The following is a 15,901-nucleotide window of genomic DNA, read 5'->3' as shown; positions in this document are numbered from 1 at the left end:
GTTGAAGACAAGCGTCAAACATTCTCTACAATGCAGCAACACCAAAAGACAACCAATATAACAGAATTCACTTTGCCAGGACCAAACACAATTCCTGCTGACTTTGAAGACAGTATTTACCTTCAAATCTTCATGAAAATGGGAATTTCAAGGCGTAGAAGTGAAAACCTCCTTCTGCTGATGATATTGGGAGTGCAACAACTGATTCTAGTGGGATCAGGATTTCCTTGAGTGTCTGTTGGCCCAGACACTGTAGGGTCTGGAAACCTACAACTCCAACTGAACAAATTTCAGCTGTTTTGCTTTCCAGCATATCCAAGGAGAACAACAGCAGACAGCACGCCTTCCTTCCACTAGCCAGTCACAAAATCCAACCAACTTGTGCATGACGAAGTCATCTGTCATGTACAAGCTGTACTAAAGGAAATCTCCCCCTTTTCAGCTTCAGTGGAAAGTCCCTCACAGACACTACTATTCCCTGACCTGTACAGGTTTATACATTGCTTATGTTCTCTGTTGTTCATATTTTTCACAAAGAAATACGGAGTTAGGAAGAAACTTAAAATGAAGCTAAAGCCATTAAGCATGTAAATACATAGTCAGGACAACTGTACCCTGTGCTGGGATCATGCCTTGTATTCTATATGTCTTCCTTGCATTCTCTGTAGGAAATCCCAAGAATACACTGTCTGAAGAACAGGGCAATACAAAATTTTGAAGAAGAGAAACAAGAATTCTGCCTGCAGTGTACAGCTTGAGTAGATTGAAGTTAAAACAACAAAACAGGGCATGCAGAAGTAAATTGTGAAAACTGACAACAAAACCAACACAAGGACTACATTTCAGATTCAAAACTAAATTAAAAAGGCATCAGAAAATTTTCATTATTAAATTTTTCCACCTATAAAGATCAATACAGATTTTAAAGGGAGACCTATGCTTCAATTTTATGTAAGTAGAAATCTTCTCAATGAAACTAACACAACAATGAGTTGTGCCTTCTCTCTGAGTCTTGGGAACCTCTGCAGATAAGCAGATCTGACACTGCTACAGAGTTGGAGAGCATTAACAAAGAGCTGAATTTTCCCACTGAACTGCCCTTTCTGAGAGAAATCTGCAAGGCTTTCATTGCCCCCAAAGTTATGTATAACCAAAACACAGAGAGTTTTTAATATCTGTGGGTAGGATAAAAGCTGCAAGCCCACTTACCCTACAGTCATGGAAGTGCAACCTCTGCTACCTAGAAAAAACAAGACCTACATGCCCAAAGTATGACAAGAATGAAATGGTTCCTGTACGTAAGCTAAATAGATCCACTCAGTAAAATAATTTAGACTTTGAATATCTACTTCTTTGATCATCACTATATATTAATGATTTACATAAAAAAAAGTCAGTGGAACCAAAACCTCATAATAAAATTCTCTTCACTAGCCCAAGACATCACTTTTCTCTATGCCAAAAGCAGACATTTTTATAGACAGCTCAGGTTCCACAGCTGTTACAGTGACATTTATATCTTCTGTGTGTTACAAAGAAGTTTGTAAATACAAGTGCTATCCATTCTTGGCTTTGAAGTCCTAAGTAATATTGGAGGAAACAGCTATCTAATTTCTGTCGCTCTCTGTCTCTCTGACAGATACGAACTAGGCTATCTAAAATACTGTCTCTGCCTATTTAAATAGACGTGCTCTTAGTTGCATGTAGCCCATGTGGATTTCTACTCTACCTATGCTGTTGCTGGCTCTGGCATTATGGGGTGTTTGATGTTGGAGATACTTTTAAAATACTCATCTCATCTACATTATCGTGGAAGCACAGGTATCTAAGTTAGGAGCACAATTTTGGTGGTCTCTACCATAGCTGAAATGCAGCGAAAGGTGAAAGAAGACCTTGCTGGAGAATGATGTGCCTCACTGCTTCACCTGTCTCATTTAGATGTCTGAAAACTTTCCCAGGAAAAAGCCTTCTTCTTGCAAATGACTGTGTGGAGAGTCATGCCACCGAAAGCAAGGAAAGTGCCACTGCAGCAATGGTGACCAGCAGCACCCTTAGGGTGCTCCACTAGGGAGAGCACTGCCACAGGTCAAGGAGGTGGAATTTTGTTTACACCAGTGCTCATGAGACATAGGTGGATGCTGGGGCTAGTCCCAGGCTCACCAGTACAGGGCAGTCATAGACATACCAGAACCAGTCCAGCACTGGGCCACAAAGATTATGAGGGGACTGGAACGCTTCTCATCAGAGGAGAGGCTGAGACTGTTCAGCCTGGAGGAAAGCAGGTTCAGGGAGCTCTTATCCCCATGTATAAGCACCTGATAGGACAGAAAGAACAAAGGGAACAACACTTCCCTCAGAAGTCCCCATTGACAGGGGAAGAGTCAATGGAGATGAACTAAAAACCAGAAAATTCCATCCAGACACGTATTAGGATGATGAGCAGTGTTTGCTCATCATCCTAATATGTGTCTGGATGGAATTTTCAAATGTGTCTCCCAAAAAGACTGTGGAGTCTCCATTTATCAACATTTATGAACATTTCAAATCATGACTGGAAGCTCTCATAGTCAACCTCCTGAAGCTGATCCTGCTTGAGCAGGGAATTGGACTAGTGGGATTCTGTAATGCAAAAAGTCCCTTTCAACCTTAATGAGCAAAACCACCTCACTTTTGTGAAAGCTAGACACATAAAAAGAGTCTGAGTATCTGCCTGACATGACACTACACTTTGAAAGTTAGCCTAATTGTCTTTTTCATTGGTTTCTCACCATCGTATCAGACTGAATACCACGGGAAGGAATTAAAGAGAAAACACTGTATTCTGATTAACAGCTGCTAATATGTATCCAAGGCTGGCAGGGAGCCCCACCTTCTCTGGCAGAAATCCCTTGCAAACATTTCAGTCTGCAGCTGAGAGGAGAGCTAGAATGGTCTGAGCACTGTGCTCAGAGGACTGTTTTTCCTTGATGGGACAGAAGAAGAGCCAAGGACAAGCAGAGTAAGAACAAAGGTGCAAGAAGAAGGATGCTCAGGTTCTTTGCAGGCCCATGGGTATGCCTAAAGGATGCTCAAGATTTATTAATTATTTAAAGCAGAGATAGTTAATAACATACAATATTACTTCTATAAATTTTGTCTAGATTTGCATATTTCTTCATGTTAAATAAAATACTTTTGTGCCTATATAATTCTGAAGATGTATTTCTTTCTTCTCTGGCATGGTGCCAGGGAGTGGTGAGGCCACACCTCGAGTGCTGTGTCCAGTTCTGATCCCTCAGTTTGGGAAGGACCTTGAGACGCTTGAGCGCATCCAGAGGAGGCAACGAGGCTGGAGAGGGGCTGGGAACACAAACCCTGTGAGGAACGGCTGAGGGAGCTGGGGTGGCTCAGCCTGGAGAAAAGGAGACTCAGGGGTGGCCTTATCACTCTCTACAATCTCCTGAAAGGTGGCTGCAGCCAGGTGGGGTTGATCTCTTCTCCCAGGCAACCACTGACAGAATGAGAGGACACAGTCTTAAGCTGAGCCAAGGGAAGTTTAGGTTAGATGTGAGGAAAAATTTCTCCACTGAAAGCATGATTGGGCACTGGAATAGTATGCCCAGGGAGATGGTAGAGTCACCATCCCTACACATGTTTTTAAAAGGCTGGATGTGGCACTCAGTGCCGTGGCTCAGTTGATGAGGAGGTGTTAGGTGGTAGGTTGGACTCTATGATCTCAAAGGTCTTTTCCAACCTAGTTCATTCTATCATTCTCTGATTCTGCTCTTCTGTGAAGTGCACTCAAGTCCTGCTGCATAACAGAATCAAAGAATGGTTAAGGTAGAAAAAGATTTTTGAGACCCATGTTCTGGAGATGAGGGAAGTGGAAGTGCTCAGGCTACTTCAGACATGCAGGAGCTGAGCATTACCCCTGAGCTGGTGTAAACTGAGCTGCCTGGCCTTACTTCTCTGAAGATACAGCAAATAAACAGCTTCAAGCAAACAACAGCACCAATGGCAGTGAGCACAGACATGATGGTGCATCTCACCTAGGCCACGGGCTGAGTAAGAAGATGAGTTTTTTGCAAAATGAGACAAAAATTGGGAGGCTGCTGAGTAACCGTCCAGGCAAAGGCTACCCAGCCTCTGCCAGATGTCTTTTGGGTGAGCTGACAGTTTTCATGACATCTAAGAAAAGTACCCAAGCAGCAGGAGCAAATGAAGCAGAACAGCTCACAGTGAACGGAAAAGTTGGAAAATTCTTAACACCAATACGTAGGAACAGAACAGCACCTACCAAGCCATTATGAATAATTCACTACTATGTCAAAAACTTTGAGTATTCTTCTTTATTTTCCTGCGAGGTATGAATGCAGGTTTTCTCTTTTTTTTTTTGTCAGAACAGCGACAGTCCTGTACTTTTCTCTGTTCAGTGAAGGAAGTGACAGAATTGTAATGTCAGCTTTATGTAAGAGAAGGTTACTTCTCTTACCAATAACATGAACCATATTTATATCTTCAAAAAAAAAGTAAGATTAGAAGATAAACAATTAATTTTCTGCAGAAATACGTCCTGTAGTTTTCCATTTTGGAAATAGGACTTGAGACGGGAATAGGAGAAAATTGCCAAAGATATCTGCTTCTCACTGGGGACTAAGCCATGACAGTGATTTATATCACACCCATTTTCATGCAGAGGATGTCATTTACATATGAGTTATAGCCTTGTCACACAGAGCAAGAAAGTCAGCAACTAGCTAAATCCTCACTTGTGGGAAATGTTTTGCCGGCCTGTAGCACCTTATCAGCAGGCAGAAAAGGGCTGCTATGATAATGAAAAAATCTCATTCTTCCTGCGTCTTGATAAAGCTGTGCAAGAAAAAAAATGTAGTCTTAGATTGCACTGGTGCTCTAAATCCTCACTTCAGTGCTGGAATCTTCCCTGTTCAACAGAGTACCTGCAGAAGCCTCCAGAGAGAAAATGCTCCCTCCACACTTCTGAAGGAATCATCTTTACAGCAATCTGCGGCTGACAGGGAGAAGGTAGGATTACTATTCACAGCACACTTTCATAAAAAATACCTACTATCTTATTCTTGCCCTGCTCCCACTGCAAAAAACAGCCATCTTCTATTAAAAAATGTAAAGAGATCTTTACAAAACCTACACTTTCATAACGCAGGAATATCCCTTTCAAAACTAGGACAAAGGTATCTGAGGTACAGGACCCAGAAGAAAACAGCTACAAATGATCAATGATTGTCATGATTTATGTTCAGGTTGCTTGGATTTTGGACTGGGGCCTGGCCAACACAGCAGGTCAGATGATGCCATCCTTATTCATACGGGTAATGTTGTTATGAACAGACCAGCTGGATTGCAAGACTAGCACTTAAGCAGAAGCAAATATGGCATAGGATTTCCTGGGGATTAATGACTGGCTGAGAGTTGATGATAGCCAGAAACACAGGCAGTCATTAATCTTAATCCTCAGAAATTATGTCTATCAAGGTCATTATTTCTGTAATAAGATAAAAGCAAACAAATACCTAATGTCATACAGATATTTATATTTTTAATGAATGATGATGTCTCAGCTGTAATGTAAAGTTCACATCTCATTAACAATCATCCTACACATTCACCTGCTAGAGTGGCCGAACTCTTATCTTCTTATAAGCTTTATGCTGAGACCAAGATTTTGAAGGGGAGAAGCCTTCCTTGTCTAGACTGTTAAATCCACAGCATGACTGCACACCTGCCTGATTATAAAGAGCCAAATATCCAGCAGCTCCCACTGATCTCAGATATTACTCAGCTGTCAGAGGTGGGCTGAACACCTTGCAAGCCTGCTGATTCTGGAGAGTTTGCAAGTTGGCTTTTACAAGACAGCCACAAGCCATATAAAGCCACATTTATTATGTGAAAAGGGACAAGGAAGGATAGGTTCACAAGTGTGCAATAGTATATAGGGACTGCTCTGTTTATCGACATTTTTGGAAAGTAAAGCTTACTCTCTCATTTCATGTTATCCTACTTGCAATCAAGTGCATTTTTAATATGCTTTCAATTGCATTAGAGGTTGGTTCTGACTTCACAAATGAATTATTCAGAAGTAAATTTGATGAGCTGGTTTTCTATAAATACACTGAATGTTAATGCAGTAATAATGGTGTGTAGGTCAAGCTGATCTTTAACAGTCACATGGCCTGTTTATACACTCTATACAGTTTTTGCTACCAAGAGGATGCAGATGGACTTCTTCTCTGTCACCCTTGCAAAATCCACATAACTCCAAGTGACAGTGCAGTGTGCCTTCCGATGCCCCCATTTCCCTTGCAATTGTTCAAGGGAATGTAACAATGAATTTTATTACTGACTTAAAGAGAAAGAAAAGCTGTATCTCTCTGCAGCAGTGCAAAAGTTAGAAATGTAACTTCTGAAGGCAATATGTGATCTAGAAGCCCTCAAGAACCAAGCGCAGAGCCCCCAGACTAGCCACACTTTTCCAGGCACTGCGCAGGCAGTTCAGGTGGCTGTGACAGCCGCAGTGTGGCGGGTGGCTGATTGGGAAGAGATCTGATGAACGGAGCCAGCAGGGTGCAGGGGAGTGTGATCCAGTATGAAAAGGGTCAAGAAGTAATTGCTAGAGAAATGCAGAAAAAGGAAATGAGACAAGAAGGCGGAAGATGTCAGGAGTATGCCCAAGTGCAGGGCCTGCCAGGGTCCCTGTGTATGTGGTAGCTTTGATAGACACCTTTCAAACTTATTTTTTTATTTCAGAGTGGCACTTTTTAATGCTCTCATAAACTGTTCTTCTGCAAATCCTACAGACTCAGCAAAGGATGCAATGTTTTTGACCAATTGATTTAAGTCCTCATCTGGCAGAAATACTGAGGAAATTTAGGCTGACTAAAGCAAGAATGAAAAATTTTTATAACATCTTTCTACTTTTCCTTTGAGTCTGATCCATACTTGCATCAAATGATCTGGAAGAAACCCTTTAGCCCCATAGGTCGTGCAGCAGGTCCATCATCATCCATTACATGAGTGTAGCAGAGCTAATTTTCTTTGCTTATGCAAAACTCCAAACTGTTGAGTTTTTTTGCTAGAGGAAAGGACGTGTAAATTGGAGAGAGTCACATGGGCCAGAGAAGGCACCAGGTACTCATTTACATTTCTACATCTCCCCAGATAATGGGTTTATAGAGCAAAGGACTGATTTCTCAGACACTTAATAAATATTATTTCTTTCAATTTGTAATAATGAAATGCTATCAGCTTAAAAAAATTACTTAGGTGGCATGGTAAAAGGCTCTTAAAATAAAGATGATGCACCAGTTTGGTTCTTCAATGTCTTATACACAGTTTAAACCACAAAAAGACGGGGAGAAATTTGGTCGTTAAAATTCATACAGATCCAAGTAGATAGTTAATATTGTATACAGTAGGTACCCACAGGCATTTTCACACATAGTTTTTAAGTGAATGTAAGATTAAAATACAATGACATCCAAATGTATTAACTAGCATTACCTGCCCAAACCTGACACATTATTTACATAAAATGAATTTTTTCCTTAATGGAAGTTTGCAGAATAAGGTGAATACAGAATAATTAATACAGACACTCAAAAGCTTAAAATCTCAGAAAACAACATTAGTGTGTTCAGTGGACACATCCAGTACTCCTCATGTTTGCCCTCCAAACTGCCTGCTGTGCAAAAGATCTTGAAAACTGAGTCTGTGTACAAATGAAGTGGTGCCTCAGAAAAGGTTAATAATGTGTGACAGAAACATGGATGCATTTTTCTCAAATTTTTCCTAGAGTCGTAAGTCTGTTCGTAAAAAGCTAAAACCAGTGTTCCACATGCAATTGAATGAATTGCACTTTCATGCTCTCATGAGCTAAAATTTGAATTCTGTAAAGTCAGCAAAAACTTGAAATACTGGCTTCTTTATCTACACCAACTTAAATATCTGCACATACACAGGCTATTTCCCAGCAGCTTTTTGGCCCTTTCTTCAAGGAAGTTTTGCATTCAAATACAGAGTTTATTGTAAAGGTAAGTAGATTCTTTTGCCCCTTTGTAAATTTAGTGTGTTAGTTTTAATGAAATGTCCAGATAATGAAATGCACTTACTTGAAGGCAGGAATACATTTCTATTCCCAGTTTTTTAAAAGAGTATTATTCCCAGGACAAATGAAAGACTTTGGAAAGGAAAAAATCTGTAAGTAGTGAAGTACTACATGCAAAAAAACCCTGAAGAAAATGTTACTGGATTAATTTAAGTTAGATTTATGCATTGCAAATATCTCTATCAATCAACAGTCAATCTATTGTTTGAATTGTATCAATAGTTTTACTGACATATGAAAACCAAAACTGAGTTATTTGACTTAATTATAAGCAATACCTGTTTGTCAGAAGTGTAGGGTTTTTGTCTCCCTCAAGAAGAATTTCAAATTTCAAACTCCTTTTGTCCTTCACTGTCATGAAGGGGGAAGCCTCTGGATCACACTACACAGCACAAGCTTAGTATAGCATAAAAGTGGACAGGTCTGAACACCGAACAAGCTATGTATGGGAAACAAATGAAATAAGCTTGAGCAATTGAAAAGTACCTGAGAGATGATTTTATTCTCAATTTACATTAGATTCAAATTGTGCTCCAGTCAACTATTCTAGCTTTCTTGTAGTCTTCAATCTGTTATGTACACTCATGTGAAGTGCTATACATAGTTTTTGGGCACTGAAGTTTGAAAGGTCTGTCAGTAATATTTTAGGTCTCTTTAGAACATCCCTATTCTTTCACAAGTGCTATTTCTCAAGAAAACTATTAGTGCAGCAAGAGAAGTCCGACACACACAGACATCAAATAACACACGGCCTTGAATTTTTTTGATTCTTCTACTAGAATCTGAGAGTCAGATCACTCCACAATTACAAAGTCAGTATCTGCCAGCTTCTCAGATTAAAGCAGTGGTCTTCTTGCTAATTTGTCAAAGAAACAATAAATCACACCACACTCGGATAAAGCAAATAAATCATTTGCATACATGTAACACAGAGGTATGTTGGCTGCATTTTTATTAAAGTCAGCATTAAACAACCCGAAGTCAAATCAACAGATTCTCATTCTTTCCTACAGTGCTCATGACAAATTATCCATCATTGTGACTTTCTTTTTAAATAAAATCAAAATCAGGGAGGAAAACAAAAAAAATCTTCATGAAAGTACAGGACGATGCAGTTTCTGTAGCTTTTACATTGCTGTTGAAGCCAGAAGAGAAGAGAATCAGTATTTATGCACTGACCAAGTGATCAGTTTTAGTTTTACTGTAATGAACACATTTCCTAAGTTTGGAAGTCTTGGTGTGAGTATGTAAATCATACCATAAAAGTGTGGAACTCTCTCAGAAAATCTAGACATCAGAAAAGACTGATGAAAGCAAGAGAAATGCAAAAAACAGTTTCATGGAGAGAAAGGAAAAATAAAGCATTTGTTTGCTTTTGCATCAGGAAAGCAAAAAAAAAATAAAATTAATAGGCATACCTTCAGCCAGTGGGTCAAGTGTGTGAATCATGAGCTGGAAGATGCTGTTCCTCATTAGACTGTTGTGGAGAGATGCGGAGCTTCCTCCCCGCTGGAGACGTGGCTTGGTCTAGGGTAAAAAATATGGTGAAGAATTTAGGGTCTTTTTGTTTTCTGTGTGGAATGATGTCCGAAACAATATGCATTGATCTCACACCTCACTGTACGATGAAACATTTTTTGGAGGGGATATAATTTCTCTGGAGGGGATGGATTGTCAGAACAGCCATTAGTCTCTCAGGACTCAGGAAAAAATATGGCAAAAAGAATCTTTCTTTGTGAAAACTCATGAAGTGTTAAGGAAATGAAAACCTCATACTTGCATCAGGAAGATCTAACAATTTTTTTCTTTGTAGAACCTTTTGCTTAAATCCCTGAAGTAAGTTATAATTTTTATTACTTCAGTACATTGCAAATATGCGTATGATCAAAATTATGGAGAAAAAGGGCAGACAGTAGTATCCTTTTAATGGCACTCAGTCAGAAACATGCTCCTCATTTTGGCTGGATCCACTGGTCTCATGGCAAAAAGAGACTGAAAGTGTGGTAAGGCAGTTCAGACATCTGCAGCAACAAATCTAATGTACAAGCATCTCTTGCATGCTTGTAATGAAATACAAAACATAGTCTGAGATTCTGTTCCCCATGCAATTGTCTAGTACAATAATCAATGCATTGTATATACACAGAATAAGACTGTTTTGTGGCTGTGTATTTCAATAAAAAGATAGTGAGAGCCAACAGACTACTGACTAGAAAGACCCTAAACTCCAATTAGAGAAAAAAAACAACACTGAAGAAAATAATATTTGGCAAAAATACATGGAATAATCTTTCGTATTGTACACATACAAAGTGAGAAATTATAGAAAACAATAAAGAATATTAATTCACTGCTTTATGTTTGGAAATAAATTATTTCAACTCCATAGCAGTATAGGAGGAGAAAGAAATCCCAGCAATTTAGAAAAATGTTGATGCACAGCAAACTAATGTAAGGCTTGTCTCACCACCCTCCTGAGAAACAAATGCTCAGATGTATAATTGCTGCCTACCGTCAACGTTTGGTCATCCTTGTCTCCAGCATTAGGTGACTGCATGAATAGGAAAAAGAACAAAAAGAAGTGTCAGATGGAGTACATAGGGAATGGAAAGGCAATAGAACATCACACATATCTGATCCTATGAATTCTGTTGTGATAGATTTTTGAACAACTCAAGGCATCCCACTGATAAGTAAATCAGAGTAAATTCACACTGCAGTGTGCAAGCGCCTTTTACTCTTGTCAGTTTCTTGGACAGGAACTGTTGTCATTTCAGGCCTGGAGCAGCAGCTGGGCTGCAGATCCCTATGTTCACTTCATACAAATTACCCAGGGAGGCAAACTCCCTGTACAGAAACCAGTTTGAGAGAGTGAAGATAGAAGACTAAGGGCAACAAGAAACTCAGGATTGACCAGCTGTTCCACAAAAAAATGCCTAAAAATGAGTAACCTTTGTATTTTGCAGCAAGAGACTAGGCAAGGAAATGAAAAAATGTGTTTCAGTTTAACAACACCCCACAAATTACCATTTAGCTCTGATTAAGGGCAAGCAGCATGGCACACACTGCCCTGCCATGAAGGAAAATGAGACTCTGAATGGGTGTTAAATTATTTTCTCCATCTCAAAGACTCTTTAGTGCTATGTAATACACAGAAAACAAATTACATCACAACTGTTCCACAGAACAATCTCTCCCATTCAGTGAAGCACCATTTTTGGACACACATCAACAGTGATTTTTTGGGCATGCCTTTGGGGTTAACTAACTTTGAAGGTTAAGTGGAAGGCAAGCAGCCATGAACAAACACTGATGACAGAGCAAATCCTTTATGTTCCATAATAAATACAAGAATAATGAGAACCAAACTCCTTGTCAAAAATGTACTGCTGCAGCTCTGACTATTAACTCAAAGAAAAGATAATCAGACAACAAAAACATCTTTGTTCTAATAAAGGAGCACCTCTCACCTCTATAATAAATCTATCCTTGTATAAGAAAATAATAGGAAAAAGGGTTTATGCTCTATTGAAGAAAACTATCACAAAAAGAACTTTGAAAGGAATGAAAATGAAACTAAAAGAAAACACAAAATCTGTGTTCTAAAATGCTATTTTAAAAGTAGATGCATCTCAGAAAATGTTGGCCTAATGTGTACGTATATATGGGTATATATTTTACATATTCATGCGTTTCAGATACAAACACACAAAAATGAGCAAATCCACAATTTATATGTGAGTATTTTGAGGAACCTTCAAAAAAATGGAAAAAAAAAAATCCATCTTGCAGCAAAATTTGCAAGGAGGCAAAAAGGACAAGCTGGGGAAAGCCTGTATTGTCTCCAAAGAAGAAGGGGTTTAGGGTAGTTGAGTCCTAAGGATCAGTGGCTATAGTTATAGAAGTAAAGTCTGTGATAGATGGATGAATGTGCAGAACTGGAACTTGATTAGAAGTTCAAAAAATGTATTATTTGAAACTTTGATTCTCTGAAGAAAGGAAATCCATTTTTTATTTTTAATATTGAAAGACATGAGAATGTATAATTGATGAAACTGAGTAAATTGTACTTTCTACCTGAAAAAGGTCTGAAGACTATCACTTTTCAAAATTTCATGTTGAACAAAACATTTCTCATTTATTTGAAAAAAGAATGAGATGAAGCTAAATGAATGCTTAAAAACAGCTAGTTGATAATTTGCACCACACAATTCAATTAGCAAAAGATAATTATATAAAAAAGAAAAAGAACAATGAAACACATTTTCCATATGCTTTAAGGAAACAGAAGTGTGAAATAATTTAATTATTTGCCAATACAAATTGGGGCATACACCATGAAATGGATTTTTTAATTTATTTTTTCCACACTTGATTAACCATGTAATTGTTTCTGAGTTTAACTTGCCAGTCAAGTTATATTCTAGCAGAAATATTCAGGACAATTCAAAAACAGGAACGAAACAATTGTTTTTCATTCTGGAGATATTAAATACTTATATTTCCTGGATTCTGTCCTGGAGAAACAATTTAAAAACTCTCCTTTAAATAGTGTCTTAAACTATGACAGTGAAAAATTCAGTGTTACTGTCCACAGTACTGGATGGCATTTTGTCCAAACCAGGATGGAAAATTAAACTATTTTACTATTGTTCACAGCAAATTTTGAACATGGTCTTTGCTATTTAGTTTCGGTATCATACATTGCATGGGAAAACATCTTAAAGTATCATTTTTCGCTTACAGAAACTTTGAGTATTCAGGCATTTTATGCCACCTTAATTTGAGGCAACACTTAAAAATTGGTCCAGTTGGTGGTGTTCTTTGCACTGGGAGCAAATATTGCATTTGTGGGACATTCAACAATAATATTTAAAAGAAAATACACTGTTTCTGCAAAGATAGGTTTGTTCTTAAATCATGGCAACTGTTGCATGTTAGTTCCCTTAGGATCAGAAAGAAATGAAGGTTCCATATCTTATAAACTACAAATATTTCTTAGTAAAAATTATCTTTTGCAGTTGCATGCTTTAATTTCTTTAAAACCATGAATTTATTATGATTCTGCAAAGTGAAAAAATTGCATTCTAGCATACCTTCTTATTCAAAATGTTTGGGGCACAATCAATTATCCTGTTTTTTATCAGAATTATAAAATGATTAATCATTAAACAGATCACTAATTTTTTCAGAGAATTCAATGGAGTATTTGTTAGTTCTCCCATTCCCCATGGCAGGACATAAGAATTTGTCCATCCTTCTGCTGCCATCAACGATCATGTATTCAGCTTGTTTCAGATGAGCTAAAAGTCTTAAAACATTTTGTTTCAGGAAGGATGAATTAAAAATGCCTACTTCCTGTGGAGAAATGGTTTCTGGAATTCTTTTTATATGTCTCTCTTCCTCAGTGAACTAGGTTCATCAGTGATTGAGCCTGACAATTTCCTTGCCTTGTTTGGGAACATATGTTATTGAAAACCAGGGTTCTGAGTAATTAATGCAAGAGGTGATGGCTCACCAAGTGCCCGGTGAGTATCCCAGTGCTTTCCTTTGACACAAAGGGCATCATAACAGTCAAACGAGGAGCAGAATCTAAAAAAGCTCTAGGAATTTAACACAGAGCATCCCTGTTAAAAAAAGATGGCTAGTAACTAGAATAATCTGTTAGAGTGTGTAGTCCACTGCCAGAATCAGAAAGCTGACTGTCTGCAGCTCGAGCAGTTGTTGCCCTAATTGAAGCTTCCATATTAAAGGTTCAGTAGCCAGAAACAATCAGTGAACTGAACTGCACATTCTCTTCTCCTAATATGAGAAAAGTATGCTGTCAAACAAAAGCAAGTAAAAATGTAATGGGATTTCAACACCCTTTCTGCAGTGTGCGTTCACATCTCTTTTCTGCTTGATAAACATTTTCCAAATATAATAATGAAAAGCTGTTAAAAATCAATCAATCAATCAATCAATCAATCTTTTTTGACAATAATGGCTTTTAGTGATATTTGTTGGTTCACAGTGTGGTGCTGAATGCAATATTGTGTCTCCAATTATTGTATTATGAGCCCAGACAGGAATTTGCATAATTTTCTCAAGATGCTTTCAAGCCCAGGATTTCTGCAGTTCTCTCTTATGCCTGCTTTAAAAAGTGGCTTCTGGACACAGCAACTTTACAGCTGGCAGTGAGTCACCACTTGTAAGTTCTCAAGTTAATTAGAGAAGATAAGTTTTGTTGGTGCATTTGTCTAGGATTGTCTAATCTTACACTTAAGGTCTGCAGGGTATTTTGCTAGCCTGAACTGCAGAAAAATGAGATAGATTTCCAAGCCAGCCACTGGAGTCAATCTAGTTAACCTAAGACAGTTTAGTGTAATTTCTAAAAAACAGTGTCCTAAGGAGTGTTAGTAATGCACTTGGAATAGAACTGTTGTGCATTTCTTTGAAATTATATGGTAAGTCAAGTTAAGACATAACTAAAATCCTAGCAACAAATTCAGCTTGGTAGATTTCAGAAATAAGCCTAATAAGCTTAGTGAGGGAATCAAAAAACAAAGCTACTATTTTATCTAGTTCTCTTAATGCATAGATCTTTGAATTTTACCAAATTAGAAAATCCCTTAGAGTTCCTTTCTCTCAATACTTCAAAACAATGCAAATTTATAATCTTTGCCTACTTGATGGTTGGCTCAAAAGATCAAATCCTAGCGGTCTCTATATACTTGCACTAAAATTCTAGGTATCCATGGAAATAAAAGTTTGCCATCACCACCTGCAGTACCTCTGTGAGGTGCTGCAGTGGAGCCAGTACAACTTTAAACTGAAGGTGAACACCTCATTACCCCACTCTCTAGATTATTTCTGTAGAAAGACTGTAAGTAGCTGCAAGGGAATACCTCTACAGTAAACTGATGGTAAAGATTTTAACTTACATATTACTGCTTAGACATCAGTATCTGAATCCAGACTGTGGATTAACACTGCATATAGAACCCTGGATCTTATTTAAAACAGAGGAAGAAAAATAGAAAATACACTATAGAAAAATACACTAAAGTTATTTTTAACTTTGCCTTCTTCTTTTCACCTTTCCTAAATATAAAATGAAACAGGAAGTTTAACTTAAAGAAGCAGATCTCTGTGCTGTTGAAGAAAGTACAAAACCAAACCCAAAATTAACCTGAGGTTGTAAAGTTGTTTTACTCATCAAAATAAAGAATTTATTAAATTAGAGGTTGAACTTCCAAAGACATTAACCTGGACCACCAAAATGGAATATCTGGCTACATTTATAACTGCTTGTTTAGAAGTATGAAAGCTGTAGCTCTGGAACAAGCAAATGACTTTGTTATTTCAGATCAGTTGTCTCTTTTATGCCAGTCTATTCATGCAATTACCCAATGTGCATACACATAGTGAATCCTCATAAATGTTCAGGAGAGATGTATCTTAGTTGATTTGAGTAGTGACAAATAGATGGTGTAAGCCATCAGTTGCTAAATCACATGCTAAAGTTAGGTCAACTTATTTAATTCCAGATATCTGTGCATCCCACTGTGTGAAATAAGGCTCTTCTAGTCAGACTGTATAACCAATTATATGGTATTTAGTTACTCATCATGTGTAAGGAAGAGTCTGCCCCATGTCTCTTACCTTCTCTGAACTTGCTTAAAGTCAGGTATCTTTGGCTTAGGGTGGCAATGTAATAGCTCAAGCTTAAAGACTTCAGGAGTTTTTAATCACCTTAGTGTCAAAAATAATTATGCAGTTTTAAGTTGTCCCTCTTACCCT

General features: G+C 38.0%; 1 protein-coding gene across 2 annotated transcripts in view; it reads right to left on the bottom strand.

Annotated features, from left to right (window-relative positions):
- Positions 1-15,901, bottom strand: part of SLC24A2 (solute carrier family 24 member 2) — a 105,232-nt gene that overhangs the window by 40,692 nt on the left and 48,639 nt on the right. For both annotated transcript variants that reach the window (XM_059492391.1, XM_059492392.1), the window contains exons 2-3: positions 10,632-10,670; positions 9,538-9,646 (exon numbers count right to left, since the gene is read on the bottom strand). In XM_059492391.1, coding sequence (XP_059348374.1) covers positions 9,538-9,646; positions 10,632-10,670 — 148 coding nt within the window. The remainder of the gene's footprint in view (positions 1-9,537; positions 9,647-10,631; positions 10,671-15,901) is intronic.

The sequence above is a fragment of the Ammospiza nelsoni genome, chromosome Z (genome assembly GCF_027579445.1).
Source record: "Ammospiza nelsoni isolate bAmmNel1 chromosome Z, bAmmNel1.pri, whole genome shotgun sequence".
Taxonomy (NCBI): domain Eukaryota; kingdom Metazoa; phylum Chordata; class Aves; order Passeriformes; family Passerellidae; genus Ammospiza; species Ammospiza nelsoni.
This window is presented reverse-complemented; position numbering and strand designations above follow the sequence as displayed.